General features: G+C 36.6%; 1 protein-coding gene across 7 annotated transcripts in view; it reads right to left on the bottom strand.

Annotated features, from left to right (window-relative positions):
• The window catches only part of CNTN4 (contactin 4), a 901,803-nt gene that overhangs the window by 218,058 nt on the left and 664,599 nt on the right, over positions 1-19,146 (bottom strand). For all 7 annotated transcript variants that reach the window (XM_045493589.1, XM_045493588.1, XM_045493585.1 and 4 more), the window contains one exon: positions 11,532-11,627. In XM_045493589.1, coding sequence (XP_045349545.1) covers positions 11,532-11,627 — 96 coding nt within the window. The remainder of the gene's footprint in view (positions 1-11,531; positions 11,628-19,146) is intronic.

Raw genomic sequence — 19,146 nt, 5'->3', positions numbered from 1 at the left:
GCATAAAGTGATAAGAACTTGGCCTCAAACACCTACAACCAAACTATTTTGGCATTTCCTAGGTGTTCTCTGGCCTATGTGCTGTTTAAGGGAATGAGAAAGCATACACGTTCCAAATCACATCACAAAGTAGAGACTCCTTGGATATTTCTGAAATGCTACATTATCAACTGCAACGATCTCTCCAGCTGTGTCTGCCATATGCATTTATGAATTCCTGTGGAGTGTTGTTATAACACAACTCCTTTCCAGGGGTTAAATTTAGACAGTGAAGATTATGATAATGTGTTAACCTGCAACTTTCTGATGTGTGTTACAGTTGGAGATGTGAAGAGCTTTCTCAGTACAGCATGGTGGCCCAGTTTTGTTTTGTTAGCAGCCAGTATCTACCTATGAGATCATGAACATTCTTCCAATCAGCTACTGAATTAAAGATCTGACATATCTTCTAGTTCATTATATGGACAGAAGTGGTCTCTATATAAGAGAAGTTAAAAGAAGTTAAAAGAAGTTTTGGTTAAAAGAAGTTTTTCATCCATACTGTTCATCCTTGATAAATATACAACCACTTAATTAAATCATTTTCTTTTAAATCAGTATTCTGATACTACATAGAATCAGAAACTATAACCCTATCTTTAGACAAATTGCCACAATTTACTCTTTTGGGTGTGAACTTCACTTGCCCAAATGTGTAGTTTTCTCAAGTCTGTGATTTAGCCTACTTAAGTTCTTTTCTTCCTAAATGTCTGAAAACTAACTGAACAAGTTGAAAAATACATATATCAGGAAAATGGCTGACTTCTTATTTGTGATGTAACACTCACAGGATCAAGATCCCTGATAGTACCGAACATTATGGAGCCTTCAATTTCTCATCTCCCAACCAGAGTCTATTTCCAAATTTCCAGGACTCAGACAGCATTTCCTCATTCTATGTACCACACCATTATCCTGCTTAATTCAATGTAACATCATGATGCAATGACCTGACAAAACACCAATTTGTTGCTGAAAACATATCTAAAGAGCTGCTTGTTTCTTCCTCAGCTGAAAAGATGAGATTCGTAGGGTATATTTGCAGTGGGCATTAAAACAAGAATGGTTCCCATACATCCTGCAGTGATTGCCCACTGGATTATTTATGAAATGCTCAGCCAGGTTCATGTTATTGAAAGATCAGTGTTGATCATTTGTTCTGTTCTGGCTGGTACATCCCTGGTAGTACTCTACTGGATATGTAATGAGCTTTTCACATCTCCAGACTCTTCACATCCCAACTAGCACCTGTGATCCCACACAATATCATCCTTCACTGCTTTCTGGGACAGGACAACTCCAAAAGAGAAAGCTCAACATGAAATTGAGCTTTGCTGAAATGATCACAGTTTGCAGATCATTCAGCTTTACGGATCAAACCTCACTTCCCAAATACCATTTCCTTTTGGTGCTAATGTGTTTGGCCCTTACTTTGACTGATCAATGGGCCTCCAGTTCTAAGGATCAAACCTGGAGATAACGTCTTTGATATTTTTTTATGTTTAAAAAGAGACATTTCCAACCTGAATATAAATCTATCCACAAATACTCTTACATAGTGCCTATCCATAAATTAAATGCACAGTAACTGTCAGGAGAGAAGCTGGGTAATTAAGGCCATCGTTATTTAACTAAAATGCTTTGGTTTCTGCCAAATAATGAACATGTTAACATTTACACAGAAGCAAAGGAGGAAACAAAGAGATAGAAAAAGAATTTCCTGAAATTTATTTCTGGAATAACTTTTTTCTTAACTAAATGATTCTCTTTAGGCTACTGGAAGCAAAGAAATTTAATTAATTGCTACTTATTAAGTAGCTGAGTTAATTTCTAAGTTTATGGATTTGCTGTGGCTGCAAAACAGTTTAGGTAGAAAGTATATGGCTGTCACTCCTGAGGAACTCTTCTTAGAACCCAAACCAACAATTCTCTATACAGGTTAATTTAAGATATTGGTGGTTGGCTACAAAAGGTTTAGAAATTATTCTATGAAAAGGAAATTTTTGCTACTTATGCACTCATTTTTTTCTCTTCATATGTACATAGTTGTTGACACTAAAGCACCCAAAAGTATAGACATAAAACATTCAAGTTGTTTTAAAAAGCTGACAGGAAAATCAAAGGCAAAAAGTATGCCAGTAGCATTATTGAATAAGCTTAACTAATTGTGGAGATGACTGATATCAGAAATACTAACCGTAATTCTTGTAGTCATATCTGATGGGGGACAAGCAAGTCATTCTTTAAGACATGCAAGACCTAATTCCCTCCTTTGCTTCCAGTGCCGATTCTTTCTTTGAGCTAAATGATCTCATGGCTGTGAGAAACGGAGCCTGTATTTGTGTAATAAAGACAAATCATCCTAGTGGCCTATCCTCCCAAAAATGAAACACTCCACCATGCCATTTGTGTGGAAGGGTTTATAACAAGTAGTCTCTGATCAATGTGGCTCTTTTTTCTGCTCAATGAGTGAAAAGGGGGAGGCTTAATGAATGAAGAAAATCATCGCCTTCCAGACAGTTTCACAGTACTCTATGCTGACTAAATATCTAATGAGTTGAAATCTCCTCTGATTGGCAAAGTGGGAAGAAAAAAAAAAGGGGGGGAAACTAGACCATTAATTTCAGATGAAAGAGTCCAGGTTCATATATTTCAAAGGAATATGGTAGAGTTAAAGAGTGAAAACAAGTCTTAAGAAAGTGTAATGCCACCCCCCCCAATAGAAAAACCAAAATCCACCCCAAAACAAAACAATACCTAGTAGTCTGTAGCACTAATAACCCTATCACTAAAGGTTAGCCTTTCCTCACTGAATTGCAGTATCTGTTTAAGTAAACACATAAAGTTTCTTGGGTTAGACAAGAAACTTAGCATGCATTTCCCATAGATATCATAATGTAAATATCAAACATCATACAAGGTAGTTTACCCATGTTTGATCCCTAATACATATGCTTTTTTATTAAAGTATAGTTTACCTACAATGTTATATTAGTTTCATGTATGTAATACAGTAACTTGACAATTCTATACATTAGGCAATACTCCCCATGATAATCTTACTGTCACCACTCAAAGTTATTACATTATTGACTATGTGTCTTATGCTGTATTTTTCATTCCTATGACTTATTCCTTTTACAAGTGGAACTTTGTGCCTCTTAATCCCCTTCACCTATTTCACCCATGGTCCACAAGCCCTCCCCTCTGGCAACACCAGTTTGTTTTCGGTATTTATGAGTTTGTGGGTTTTTTTGGTTTTTGTTCTCGTTTGTTTCTTAGATTTCACTTATAAGTGAACTCATATAATATCTGTCTTTCTCTGTCTGACATATTTCACTTACTATAGCACCCTCTAGGTCCATACATGTTATCAAGATGGTAAGGTTTCATTCTCCCCGCTCCCTTTTTTTTTTTGAGAGAGAGAGCACACATGTGTGCACATGTGGGGCAGGGGTGGGGAGTGAGAGAATCCCAAGCAGGCTCCACATGTGGAGCCTGACATGGAGTTCAATCTCACAACCCTGGGATCATGACCTGACCCAAAAATCAAGAGTCTGATGCTCAATTGACTGAGCCACCCAGAGGCCCCTAGATTTTATTTTACTTTTTTTTTTATGTCTGAGTAATATTCCATTGTATGTATGCATGCATATATGTGTGTACACACACACACACACACACACACACACACACACACACCACATTTTCTTTATCCTATCAAAGGACACTTGGGCTGCTTCCATATCTTGGGTATTGTAAATAATGCTACAAGAAACATAGCGATGCATATATCTTTTCAAATTAGTGTTTTTGTTTTCTTTGGGTAAATACCCAGTAGTGGAATTACTGAATCATATGGTATTTCCATCTTTAATTTTTTGAAGAACTTCCATACCATTTTACATAGTGGCTGCACCAATTTATATTCCCACCAACAGTGCACAAAGGTTCCCTTTCTTGCACATCCTCGCCAACACTTGTTGTTGCTCATCTTTTTGGTACCAGTCATTCTCATTCTGACTGGTGTGAGGTGACATCTCATTGTAGTTTTGATTTGTATTTCCCTTATGTTTAGAGACATCGAGCGTCTTTTCATGTGTTTGTTGGCCACGTGAATGTCTTCCTTGGGAAAATATATATTCAGGTCTTTTGCTCACTTTCTAGTTGGATTATTTGGGTGTTTTTAGTGTTCAGTTGTATGAATTCTTTATATATTTTGGATATTTACCCTTTATTGAATATATCATTTGCAAATATCTTCTCCAATTCAGTAGGTTGTCTTTTCATTTTGTTGATGGTTTCCTTTGCAGTGCAAAAGCTTTTTAGTTTGACGGAGTCACAATAGTTTATTTTTGCTTTAGTTTCCCTTGCCTGAGAAGACACATCCAGAAAAATGTTGCTAAGGCCAATGTCTAAGAGATTACTGTCCATGTTTTCTTTTAGGAGTTTTATGGTTTCAGGTCTTATATTTAGGTTTTCAACCATTTTGAGTTTATTTTTGTGTATGGTGTAAGAAATTGGTCCAGTTTCCTTCTTTTGCATGTAGCTGTTAAGTTTTTCAACATTTATTGAAGAGACTGTCTTTTCCCCCATTGTATATTCTTGCCTCCTTTGCTGTAGGTTAAATAGCCATATAAAAATGGGTTTATTTCCAGGCTCTCTATACTGATCCATTGATCTATGTGTCCGTTTTTGTGCTAGTACCATACTGTTTTGATTACTAGAGTTTTGTAGTCTATATTGAAATCTGAGACTGTGATGCTGATCTTCTTTCTTAAGATTACTTTAGTTATTGATGGTCTTTTGTGGTTCCACACAAATTTTAGGATGATTCTAGTTCTGTAAAAAATGCTACTTGTATTTTGATAGGGAATACAATGGATGTATATATTGCTTTGTATAATATGGACATATTAACATGAAATCTTTCTTCCACCCCACGAACATAGAATATCTTCCCATCCATTTGTGTTTTCTTCAGTTTCCTTGAACAATGTCTTATAATTTTCATAGTATAGGTTTTTCACCTGCTTGGTTAAATTTCTTCCTACATATCTTATGCAGCATTTTAACTGTGCAAATTGCTGCCACATTTATTACATGTTTTTACTCTAACATATTTGAGAGGTTTATAGAACAAATATAAATATTATTTGGATAACATAATACTGTATGAAGATTGGAGAGTTACACTGAGAAAAAAAGATACAGGGAGAGAGGGACAGCCTAAAACGTGGATGAAAGAAAGCTGGAACTGGGCTGCTTCTTGAAGAAAGTGGCCAGTTGTCCAAATGACAGGTTGATAAAACTAGAACCCAGCCATTTTGATGTTAATTTTCCAGGGAGTTTGATATGGCAGATGGGGCCCAGTAAGTAAACCTCTTAGATGTCAGCCGTACTTAAGACCCACAGGACAGTGTGTTATTGTCTCAGGTTTGGATCTGGATGCATCTTTGGGTGAAACATGAGGGAAAGAGCTAAACTTAGTGTCTATAGTACAGTGAAATGAATTGGTATTTGGAGTAAATAAAGATGCACCCAGAAGTCTGAAGGTATATAGAACTGGTAAGCATGGGTGCCAGTATGGGGCAGGGGTTGGGGATAGGCATGGAGTGGGGCTGGGCAGAGCTGGCTGCTTGACAAAATGTGGATGTCTTGAGCATTATTCTGGGCATAGAGGACATTCATTTTAGCACAGCACCATCACTCCAGACCCAAGACCTGCTGGCATAGTTTGAATTCACTAAGAAACTGGGTGAGCCTGGGACACCTGGGTGGTTCAGTTGGTTAAGCAGCCAACTCCTGATTTTGGCTCAGGTCATAATCTCACAGTTCATGGGTTTGAGCACTCACAGTGCAGAGCCTGCTTTGGATTCTCTGTCTCTCTCTATCTGCCCCACCCCACTCCCCCTCTCAAAAATATATAAACATTAAACAAAATTACAGAAACTGGGTGAGCCTGATCCTGAAGGTGACATCTTGATGATAGAAACAGTATGTGTGGGAAGACAGAAACCAAAAGGGCTCAGAAAAGTTATGTAATTGGCCCAAGACCACATAGTAAGTTAATATGAGATCTGGGCCTGGAATTTGGTGTCCCAGTTTCCTGCTTTTTCCTCTGTCCTACAGTAAAAACAAAATGATCCGGCTGAAATAACTACGCTGTTGGAAGGCACACTTCTTTCAGGGTTATAATATTCGTGGATATGTCCAGATCAAATCAAATTTCCTGGACCCTGGAGAGGTTTGCAAATAGAGAGGTTTTGCTGAGACAAGATCTACTTGATTTTGTAATGCGGAGATACACATTTTGCACCCTGACGGCAGATTAGAATCATGTATAGTGCTTTTAAAAATATAAAGGATGCTAGAGGACCCCTCTCAAGAAAGGCACACTTAATTGATCTGGGACAGGGCCCAGAGGATCACTGGCATAGAGAATCCAGTACCTGTCTCCAGTGTTGTCTCCTGGACTGGAAAAAAAAAAAGGTTACATTCTAGGCAAAGATAACTCTTGACCCTGCCATTGATTAGTGTGTGACCCCACATAATCTCTTTGCTTCAATTTCCTTATCTATGAAATACATGTCCTTACTTCCTGTAGGATTATTGTAAGGATCAGAGATAATATAATGGCAACTAAAGCATTATAAACACCATAAAGAACTCCACAGATGCTCTGTTGTAAGGTCCCTGCATCTCATGCCATGTGAACAGAATCCAAATTTAATGGAAATGTGTTCTGTGTAAACTCATCTAATGATGACAATTATAGCTGGTTTCTAAAAAACCCATAACAATGAAAATAATCTTAGAATCAGAATCACGTGGCTTATTTTTAATACTCTAGGAAGCCATACTTTCACTAACAGTAATGTAGTAAAAAGCTGGCCAAATGTAAAATGCTACTTTTGAAGATACACACACACTTGAGAAAAAGCCAGTCTTTTCTTGATTGTTCATCTCCTTTATCAACATCCACAAAAATAAATGAAGGTAAAGCCTGAGGAGATTATATTTTATTTTAAATTCTTTTAAATATGAATTTGACATAAAAAGTACTCGACCCTTCTGTTTGGGTGATGTGGAAATCAAAGCACTCCATCTCAGTAGTATGATTCTGGGCTGGCTTTGTAGAAGGTGATCAAAGTGGGTGGATCTTAAATGTGGTGCTGCCTCAGAGTCTCTAAAACAATAGTTTTGGGAATCCTGCCCCAGATTTGTGGAATCAAAATATCTTTGGGAAATGGTTGGGCACCCATGACTTTAACATGTTGCCTTGATTATGCCTCAGCTTCCTGCCCACCAGTGGCCAGAAGTGAGGTGTGTGTGAGAGAATAGCTTGGGGCTTCTCAAACTTTAATGTGCATATGAATCATTTGGAGATCTTATTAAAATGTGAATTCTGATTCAGTAGGCCATGGGTGGAGCCTGAAATGGTCTTTTTGACAAGCTTCCAGGTAAGGCAGATGGTGCTGGTGCATGGACCACATTTTGAGTAGCAAGGATCTTGGTGACACATACAAAAAGGAAGGTGAGAACAAAAACCTCCCTGAACAGTTCAGGAGGAATTCACTGATGAATAATACAATTTTAGTACGCTGGTAGGAAGAATCTCAAAGTACCTCAGTCATATTCCTACTTAATGAGAGCATGGTTAAGAATCCTGAATTCCTGGTGCCAAATGACCTTGGAGGTGATGGAAAGTCAGGTGAAAATTCTGGATCTCAATAAACTCTATTTCTAATATGAAGGGACATCACGGACAACCAGAGTCCATCACAGTGATTTCCACAGTTTGGTGTTTGTGCTAAAACTGAATAGTAGAATCTATGGAATGACATCATAACTGAATTTGTATCTATTAACCAAAAGACAACAAAGATGGTACATGTAGTGATTGATAGAGTCCTGGAAATACCTGCTGTCTGAAATGCTTTTCAAAATAGATTAATTGTTGCTCATTTCTATGTTACCCTAAGAAAGTCTGACACCTCACAGCTTTTGAAACAGGACATGCAGCATCCTTTACAATGGATTTCATGCCATTACTCAGTATCCCATTGATACAATAAAAGGCTGACTCATTTCCTTCCCTCTGCATGATCTGTTACAAATTAAACTGGGATACCATATGCTGGGTCTAAAATGCTCGGTTATATCCAGTGGCTCATGGTGCTTCTGCCAGCTTTCAGGTGAAACACTGTTTGGAGAAGCAACGAGAGAACCCCTGCTATAGAGTTTGCACTGGAGGGCTTTGACAACTGGGGGTATTTCATCAGATCATCAGTGACTCCACTGCCCCAAACTGATGGCTGTCTGAGATACTCCCTTACAACTTTCAAGATCCTCTTTGCGTTCTTGCAAATTTCCTTGCCTTGCCTGCCTTGCCCACAGTGTTACTGAGCACGCGGTTTCTAATAAAGCCCATAATGAGAATATTTATTTCCTTGTCTTTCACCATCAAGACTGTCAGGAATGTCAGCACAGCTCAAAAAACCGGATTTCAGAGCTGCTGACTGCTGCCAGCAGAGACAAGCACATTTCAGGGGATGTCTATGAAAATTTTTAATATATTTCTCTGTGGGAAGGGGAAAGTATTCATGTGTCTCATTGTGTAGCAGCACAGCAACACTTCAGGTGCTTTGGCTTTCCCAAAGATACCATTATGCCAGGGAGGAGTGGGGTACTGTTTTTCTTAATAAGCCTACAAGATTAATTTTTGGAATTGCTGCCATGTTATGAAAGTTTAGTGCTGTGAACGTAGACTGCAGAAGAAATTAGCAAAACCTTCTACTCTTATTTTGATCAGATTTTATTAAAAAAAATTTTTTTATGTTTATTTATTTTTGAGACAGAGAGAGACAGAGCATGAACGGGGGAGGGTCAGAGAGAGGGAGACACAGAATTCGAAACAGGCTCCAGGCTCTGAGCTGTCAGCACAGAGCCCGACGCGGGGCTCGAACTCACGGACCCCGAGATCATGACCTGAGCCGAAGTCGGCCGCTTAACCGACTGAGCCACCCAGGCGCCCCTTGATCAGATTTTATAGTAAGAAGAGAAAAGTCAGTCTGAGTGAATTTCACTTTACCTAAATATAGGTCCAGTTAATTGATTTCTTTGTATAAATGACAGAATTCAATAATGCAAGCCTAGTTAATAAACATGTTTAATCTTATTGAGTTATTACCATGTAATGATAGAACTAAAAGGGATCGGAAAGATTTCCTTTGATCTCATCTTTCTATAGATAAGAAGAGTGTGATATGAAAAATTAAAAAAAAAATTGCTCAATATCAAATAATGATTTGAAACAGAGCTAGGGCTGGACCTCATGTCAGAACTCCAAATTTTATTATTCTGATGCTAATTTGAAGGGAAAACTCAAGTCCTAAGGAGTAAACCTATTTCTCGGAATACAAACTACTGAAATTTAACCTGGATTCTCTGCCAGTCTTCCAAACCCAGAACCCTGAATAATTCCATGTCCACAGTTTAGATTCAGGGAGGCCTCCTCCATGTGCTTTTAACACCCATCATATTAGAAGTATGAGTCTTTTCAGCTATCTTGCTAATTGTTATTTCCTGCTGCAAAGGTTAGCTGGGGCATTAGATGAGAAATGAAAAGTTACAACTTCAGAACACAGGACAAAAATAGAAGGATGTTTTCAAATTCTCAGTTTAATTTTTTTGTCTTTTCATCATGCGTTAAGCCAAAGAGAAAATTAAGATAATAACAAGGATAGCAGATAGCAAATTCAACTTTGAGCCAGAATTCCCAAGAACAGAGTTTATCAATTTTGTTACCACAACTTTAGAGGAATCCTAATAGACAGCATTATATATTAAGCCTCCACACTGCCGTGCCCCTTATGGGAAGTCAGATTTGCCTTTCAGTTATCGTTGGTCCTTTTAGCAGACACTGCAAGTTCCATAGTCTCCCTATTTACAAAATTACGATTTTTTTCAGGGCCATCAAATTTATCTGTACAAAATACTTGATTTTTCCACCTCTCTTGCCACTGTAGCTGACCAGCGACATGTAGGTAAAAGTCTTCCGGCAAAGCGAACCTTTCATAATACAAATGCAAACTGAGAGGGAGACTTGGGACTTTTGTTTTTGCCTATTCCCCTTTCTGCCTGTCTGGACTGCACACTTGCTACCCTTGCCATTCACCTGTTAAGGACCTCAGTGAAGGATGCGAGAAAGGACTTGCATCCTGGAAGACATCCTCAGGAAGTGGTGCTAGCTTGAGAATACACACCTTTGGAAATGTGTGTAAGAACAACGCAAAGCCTGTTGAAGTTTGTGTTAGCTGGGTTTTCAGTTATTTGCAGTCAAACAAATTCCCTACACTTTATTTATTTACTTATTTATTTATCTTTACTTATTTACTTTTTACTTATTTACTTAAGGAGGACACTTGTTGGGATGAACACTGGGTGTTGTAAGGAAGTGATGAATCATTAAATTCTTGGGGCGCCTGGGTGGCTTGGTCGGTTGAGCATCCGACTTCAGCTCAGGTCATGATCTCGCGGTCCGTGAGTTCGAGCCCCGCATCAGGCTTTGTGCTGACAGCTCGGAGCCTGGAGCCTGTTTCGGATTCTGTGTCTCCCTCTCTCTCTGCCCCTCCCCTGTTCATGCTCTGTCTCTCTCTGTCTCAAAAATAAATAAACATTAAAAAAAATTAAAAAAAAAAATTCTACACCTGAAACTAATTATTACACTATATGTTAACTAGGTGGAAATTAAACAAAACTTGAAAAAAATAAACTTAGGGGCGCCTGGGTGGCTCAGTCGGTTGGGCGTCCGACTTCAGCCAGGTCACGATCTCGCGGTCCGTGAGTTCGAGCCCCGCGTCGGGCTCTGGGCTGATGGCTCAGAGCCTGGAGCCTGCTTCCGGTTCTGTGTCTCCCTCTCTCTCTGCCCCTCCCCCGTTCATGCTCTGTCTCTCTCTGTCTCAAAAATAAATAAACGTTAAAAAAAATTTAAAAAAAAAAAAAGAAAGAAAAAAATAAACTTAAAAACACATCAAATGAATTCCTAACTGATGTAGACATTATGAGTCTTTACAAAGTGACCTTAGATTCTGTGGTCAGAGGACTTGGGTTCTGGATCTGATCCTTTCCCTAGCCAAGAAAACAAGACAAAATGAAGCAAGGCCATCTTTGAAACCAATTGAGTTGGAGAAAGCATGGGTAGTTTTACGTACATTGCCTTACTAAGCAACGGGATCTTATTTCAATTGACTCAGGTGTGTTTCCCCTTGTGCCAGCTAAATAGCACTGGGTTGGAACATTTGCAGAATCTGGTATTTTCCTATCTTAATTATGGGAGGCACTGACAATGATTCTTCCTTGACACAGAGAATCTCTGCAAATGACACTTTTCCTTTAGCTAGTGCCAAGGGGAGAAAAAGCAACAACAACAACAAAATAGCAGCAAGTGAAGTGAAAAGTGTGCACATTTCAGTGCACTTATAGTTTACCTCCTGAATGGGCTGGTGGGCCACATAGTAGTACCATCCCCTGACCTTGTCGGACAGACACAGTGCTTCTTGTTCTTGTTTTAAAGTTTTCAAGATCTGTTGAGAAAGATAAAGGAAAAAGAGTTTAAATTGTAAAGGTCTAAGATAATATGAGAGAATTGGAGTATTTCAAAAGAGGACAGTCTTCTGCTGAGAAACCGTAATTGTATCACCCATATCAAGGAAATCAGTGTAGCTTCTTTTCGCATGATATTGTCCTGTCATCCTTGATTCTGTATACTGTAATGGAGCTACCTGTTACATGTGTCTATTTATATTTAAAACATATAAAATTAAATAAAATGTATAATTCAGTTTCTCAGCCACACTAGCTACATTTTGAGTTCAACAGCCACATGTAGCTAGCTAGTGGTTACCATATTGGATAGCAGAGAAATAGAACATTCAAATCAATGCAGAAAATCCTATTAGATGGTGCACATCTAAATGAAGAAACCAAGGTTTAATGAAGTTAAGTGACTTCCCCAACATCTTTTTGTAATTAAATATTATCAGGAACGACATTCATAATATCTGATACTCAATCCTATTCACTTCACAAACCATTCTATTATATGCAATTATGCATGTCCCTCTACATATGTAACTAGAGTAGGACTCTCTCTGGATATGCACACACATCATATACAAGGTACAAATAGACATATACACATATACATAATTGTTTCAAAGTACGTGTATATTTTTAAATATTTATAAAGTACTGTCCAAGATTCTGTTTTGAAAAAAAAAAAAAAGCTCCCTTCTGTCAAGGAGGTCAGGTATAGTTAGAAAGATAAGACATTACAAACCCAAAGATCACAGTTTGAGTCAGCGAACAAGCAGTTGCCAATAAAGATGAGTTAATGTAAAAAATATGTCTAATAAAGTGACAGACATATTACTGTTTAAAAAAATATTTTTTCCTGTCCTCCCAAATGTAAACCCTCTCAACAAGAAGTATTTTAAGTGCCATTTCATTTTTTGTTGTCTAAAACATTTGATTTCACAACCTCTTATTGGATTTGAAGATTATTCCAAAACAAGTATGTTCTGCAGGGCGGCAAGCTGTGCACCCTGGAGATCAGTAATATTTACTGACCATTGCCTACATGCCGGCCATTTTGGCAAGTATTTCATGATGATTATCTGAAGTGATTCTAACAACAATTATATGGATTAATTACCATTAATGTCTCCATTTTATAGTCTAGAAAAGAGAGGCACCATGAGGTTTGTTAAAGGTTACATGAGTAAGTTATGATGCTAAGGGAATAAAGTGGACAGACTTCCTGCAGTCAAAAAAAAAAAAAAAAACAAAAAACCCAAAAAAAACCCCAAACGGATGCTTCTATAACTAGGCTTGACTTTAAGGAGAGGTCAGGATATTAAAGAAAATTTAGACACATACATATCTTCGTTACCAACTTCTGGAATTATAGAAATTTTAAAAGCATACATTACTTTCTTCAACTAAGTACTTATAAAAATTTCATTAAACACCACTTGGTTGTCAGACTTTGATATAGGCACTGTGAGAACACAGTGCCTGCCCTGTGGGGACCCGAGAGTATAGTGGGCAGGACTGACAGATAACACCTAATCACAGGAAGCCAAAGACTGACAGAGCTGAGGTGTGAACCAGGACACCTGGAGGACATACTGAGTACAGTACACAAAAATACTCTAACTTGAATAACATTTCTGTTGTAATAAAATTCTTTTAATCCAATGAGCATCAGGTAAGGCTAAGACATGATATTTTCTTCAAAGGAAATGGTCAGAGAAGCCTTCAAAAAAGATTAAACGAGAGATTTAAAAAACTTTATTATGGAAAATGGTTTAATATTATAAACCATCATCCCTAAAAGTGACAGTGAATCATTCTGAATTGTCACTTCTGCATACAGGTTCTTAGAATACGTCATCTAAGTTTTTGTACAAACATCCCATCGCAATACCAGAGTTGCATAAAAAATTAAGGGCTAATAGGTAATAGAGGTCAAGTCTTATTTAGGCAAAGTCCACCATGGTTCTGATTAGAGGAGGGGCATTTAGAAATGGGGAAAAAAATGAGAAGCACATGTAATGTGCTTAAATGATCTTTAATTGTCCTTAATGAGCTTGAAAAACTGGATTCCTGTTTCTTCCTTTTCAGTTTATGAATTCATGCAGTTCTACAAGGTTCGGGCAGTCAGAATATATCAAACTAATCTGGTATTTGCGAAAATATTTAGACATATTTCTTAGTAGTTAGTTGATACAAATTCCAGATGGCAAACCCTACTTACATAGTGAGTAAAAAGACTGCATTTGGACAGATTTGACTTTGAAATCAACTCTGCCATGTATTAGCTGTGTAACTGACCTTGGGCAAGTCTTCATTTTCTCATAAATAAATGCAAATAAATGTGCTTTGTTTTAAAGTAAGAGTCATGGGCAAAGATTAAATGAGATAGTACTTGAAAAGCGCAAGGCCAAACACAAAGATTGTGCTACAAATCTGGTGTTCAATGTATTTGTTCTGTCCAGTAAAGAATGTTGTTATACAGTGGCAGGTCATAATCCAATCATACTATTTATAAGAGTGTTCCCAATAGTAAATGAATTCTAGAGAGAATTCTAGAGAGCTATAGCTACTGATAAACAAAAGACACTATATTTATGCATATGTTTAAGGAAAAATTCCATGTCCAAAACTGGTCTTTTCAGATACAACTATCCATCCAGATCCTAATTACTAGCAGTGTGGTAACTATACAAATCAAAGAACTATGTGTGTGAATGGGTATTTTTTGAACCTTGTGTACTCATGGCCAGGTCTTTGTCAGCAGTAGTCCTGCACATATTATTATTTTAGAGTCACTTTATTTCCAAAGCCTTGGTACTGGATAATGATCATTGGCAACAGACTTTACAAGATAGTAAGAATATATTATGGATAATTCTCTGTTACCATGACTATTGACCTAATAGCAATAATAGCATCTACCTGCAAAATGTATTGAGGTCATACCATGTGCCAAGTGCTTTTCATATATATCTCATTTATTCCATCATAGTTTAAATTTCCAACTTGGAGGTGATATAAGTGAAGTTCAGAGAGGTTCAGTATCATCTTCACCACCCAGGAAGTGGTCAGAAAAATACAAATTTGTATCTGTCTCCCTTTAAAGCTACTGGTCTCAAACACCAGAGTCTATGGCTTCCCCACTGATTTAGTGGAAGCTAGTGAAAAAGAACATTCAAACTAGTTACTCAACAGCTTAGTGACAAAAATAAAAATCTTTGAATGAATTGTAAGCTCTTCAGTGATTATGCAGGAAAATCCACATTTCAATGCACAAAGCAATGAGTAGGTACATTTCGTTCCAAATCTTCTATTTCTTTGCTTTTCCTTGTGGGTGAGTACTCAATGTAGGGATTTTAAACAGTAGGTAAAAAGGATGAAATTGAATGAGGAGAAAACAATCAGAAACAACTCTATTAAGAAGCATGCTCGCTGAATTGTTAACGAAAGGTAGCTGAACAATGTAGTCAATTACTAAAGATATGGTTGAATAAACGACGTATATGTATGACAAGGAATTAATATCCATGTATTGTGGTTTTTCACAACAGCTTATTTTTCCAACTCTGTATATGGTTTACTGACATGTGATTCGTAGACATTTAAAAAATAAGTGGCTATACTTTTCGGTGTTGATTTCATTCATCAGCATTTTACATAAATTTTTCTAGAAATCATATGCTAAAGGATGCACAATTTTGTGGCAGATGTGTTTTCATATCATATTTTCCTGTGGAAACAATTGTCCTTTATTCTGCTATGGAATGTAATATCAGCATTTCATTTTTAAATGAGATTAGAAAATATGCTATGGAACTTGGAATGTGTATTGAGTGCATAGAGGAAATGAGTTCGCATTTAAATTCCTGCGGGAGTAAAAGCATACAAAGGTCTTAAAGCTGCAATATGCGATAAATAATAAAATGTCTTAATATATGAAAATACTTATAATTCAAACTACAGAGTAAATCAGGGAGTGAGGGGGGGAAATCTACATATATTTCCTGTCTGTAAAGTTATTAAATGTTTAGAGGAAAGGAAAAGATACCTTCCAACAAATATCTGGAGGTACTCTAGAGAAAAACATCCAGAGGGCCCAATATATTTTTTTGAGAAGTAACAACAGTAAGTGAGAAAAAGTAACTCATGTAGGCCAACACTAAGGGACTACCCATGACCCACTGAACACTGAAGAGCTGAAGCCATTCACAGGGTGGGACCACCCAGAGAAGAGTGTAAGTTTAGTTTTAAAATGTCTAGAAGATGTTAATGGGATCATAACACACATCATGGTTTGTTAATAATCCACAAAGAGGCAGGAGAAAAGGGGAGAGGAAGAATGATACAGTAAACCATGCAAGTAATGCATGCATTTTTAATGCATGTATTATTTACTACATGCTAAAAAAATACCAATTCAGTTTTTCCTTATTTGGGTAAGCCTGGATTCTATTAATTCTTACAGGGTGGCCTTAGAACAAGAAATTTCTATCACCAGTATCCTTTGTTATTGCTTCCTCCAATTTTGAAAGTAGCAATCAATAAGGAAATCAATACCAACTTGGAAAAATGGTCAAGCAATACATTTGTTATGAATATGATTTTCATAATGATGATTGTACCGTTTGTTTTTTTAAGGAGTATTTTTGGAGCATAACTTTAAAAATTGATTATCATGTAGCATATTTAAAATTAGGTCTTGAATCTGCCATTTGTTTCCTGAGTGTATGCATCTGTGGATGCACATTTGCATGGTTTCTTGAATTCTAGAGACTCATACTGAAAGTAAGTCTAAATTTATAAAACCTTAGGAATTGCAAGCCACATTTGTCACATTCTTTCCACTCAGGAAGAAGGAAGAAGCCATTAGTACAACTGGCATAGGTGACTGGGTTTCCCAGTGAGAATACATAACAAGATGAAGACTTGCATAATGGTTTAACATGCTGGTTTTGTAGTCAGAAGAACCTGAGTACAAATCTGGTACTCTTATTTTCTTGCTGTACAATGTAGGTGAGTTATTTAATCTCCTAGAACCTCACTTTCATCATTTCTAATATTAGGAAAAAAATCTCTATCTCATAGAGCTCTTTGAAGATTAAGATCATGCATATAAAGCATTTAACATGCTGTCTGATCCAAAGTCAGTAGCCCATAAATGTTAGCATTATCATTATCATTTCTTGGCATCAAGAACCATATGGCATTCAAACCATACAGAACTATGTATACAGAACAAACCACAAGAACTATGGCATTCAAACCATACAGAAAGTGACTTACTGGGGGAAAGTTTGTGAGTCTAAACTTCCACCAGAAAAAGTAACACCAGAGTGGTCAAGTCAATCCTACCATGGCAAAAAATGCTAATAGGACGTAAAATACATCTATTTTTGTTCATCTTAATTGTGTTTTCAAGTCTGAATAGGAGCTGAAGTAAGCCAGCTACCTTATCCTTTCCAGTGTGTGAACTATAGTCTTTATATGACTTAAAATTAAGATATACTCACATATAAAGGATTCAGAAAATTTTCCTTAAGAACCTATGATGATATGGTCTCAGAGAGCTTGTACCACTTTTTAATGTAAATGTGGTAGCATTTTCATAAAACACTAAAATAGGATGTAGGTTTATCTTCTACAAAGTATGCAAACATGTTTCAAAACAGAAATATATTATGAAACATTTTATTATTTACTGATTATATAAATTTACTCATTGAACTTAAAATTTATAAGTTCACACTGCATACTAGTTGTAAACAGATGAGTATAAATGGAAACTGAAATATATATATATATATATATATATATATATATATATATATATACACACACACACACACACACACACATATATATATATATGATTATAAAATATTGATAGGTATGTTTGTCAGTATCTTGCTTTTCCTTATATCATTAACTTTTCCATTTGCTTATTCAGTCTTCAGCAAATATTTTTTGAGTTCCTTTTCAGTTCCAAGTATTCGTGTCAGCTATCTTATCTTTCTAACAACTAAGTAAAACAAAATGAAACAAAAACCTTTGTCTATGCTAAACATCCGATATTAAATATCCCAATTTGTTGGTCCCTAAAGTAAGGGACCAGAATCTGATGCTAGGCGATGGTCTGACTTTGCAAAGTAAAGCAAATCTCTTTCCTGGATATCTTTGTATAGATAACAAAGGGCTTTATTAATATTTCTAAGCTAATGTACACTCAATTTACAAATGAGTCATTCATAGAACTGACTTACGACCTTGTTCTTTCATTGTCCCTAATGCTGCTACTATGGACAACTCTATGAAAATTCTTAGAGCACTTATTTCCAAGTACAAAGGAAGAGCCAGTGGGAGCTCTCCCAGATGCTGACTGTGACTGCACAATGTTCTCCCTCCAAATGTCTGAATTTTTTTTCTACCCTTTTCACTCATGTCAGATGAAAACTCTATAATTTAGGGATTATTTTGGAATTGCAGAAATTACATTTTAAAAACATAAATGGCTGCAAATGCATTGCCTTGCCAGTAGTCATTTACAGTGAAGGGCAAATTAATCCAATCAGATTGCTTCCTCTTAAGTAAATAAGAGCAGTAGGGATTCTTTGAATGGGAGTTTTGATTAGCCAAAAAAGAAACAAAAGAAAATGTTATCTATGAAGTAATGGGGAGGGTAGAATACGGCTTAGAAAGCTCAAGAAGGGATTAATGACCTAAAAAATAGGATGAGAAAAGGTGTGTAGAGATTGCCAAAGACAAATTTGCCTGGGGTCAGCAATCTTGCATTTTGCAAAAGGGGAGGTTACACTCCTCTTTCTCTTATACCACATTACTGCATCATTTTCTGTTTCCAGCCACAAAACCCAGGAAAGAGCTTAAAATGTGTTGTTATGTGTTAAGCAGGCTTCTGTGGATTGTTTGGGAAATTAATCATTTTGTAAATACTATTTAGCAAATTAAAAAAAAAAAAAAGGAATGCTAGTTTTAACTGGCTTCCATAAAGAACTCAATTTCTCACTTTCCATGTATTCTTTCATTTAATCCTTCTAACAACTTTATGAAGTAAGTATTATCACTAATCCCATTTTATACAAAGAAAAAATTAACAATCAAGATCAAAGGCCTACTATAAGGAAGAGAATGAATTAAAATCCAGGTTTACCTAATCCAAAAATGTATGCTTTTAGCCTCTTTTCTACATAGAATTCAATTTAAAAGATGAAACCATACTTGTTGATTGTGTAGTTGACTATTTAAAATGCACATTTTTTTTCACCCGTCTTCTATTATTTTCTTGACTTTTCAAGAAAATAAAGGTTGCTTTGCTGTCCTTTGTGCTCTAAGTGTATGACTCTCTTGGTAGCTCTTTTTATTTCTCATATTAGTTTTTTTCTCTTTCTTCATTTTTTTTTGGGGGGGGCATATTCTATTTTATCTAGACCTTTGTGCTACTTAAGAAGTCAAAGAACAACTCGATTTAAAATGTTTGAGTTTCTTCATATA

The sequence above is a fragment of the Leopardus geoffroyi genome, chromosome A2 (assembly GCF_018350155.1).
Source record: "Leopardus geoffroyi isolate Oge1 chromosome A2, O.geoffroyi_Oge1_pat1.0, whole genome shotgun sequence".
In the NCBI taxonomy this organism is placed as follows: domain Eukaryota; kingdom Metazoa; phylum Chordata; class Mammalia; order Carnivora; family Felidae; genus Leopardus; species Leopardus geoffroyi.
This window is presented reverse-complemented; position numbering and strand designations above follow the sequence as displayed.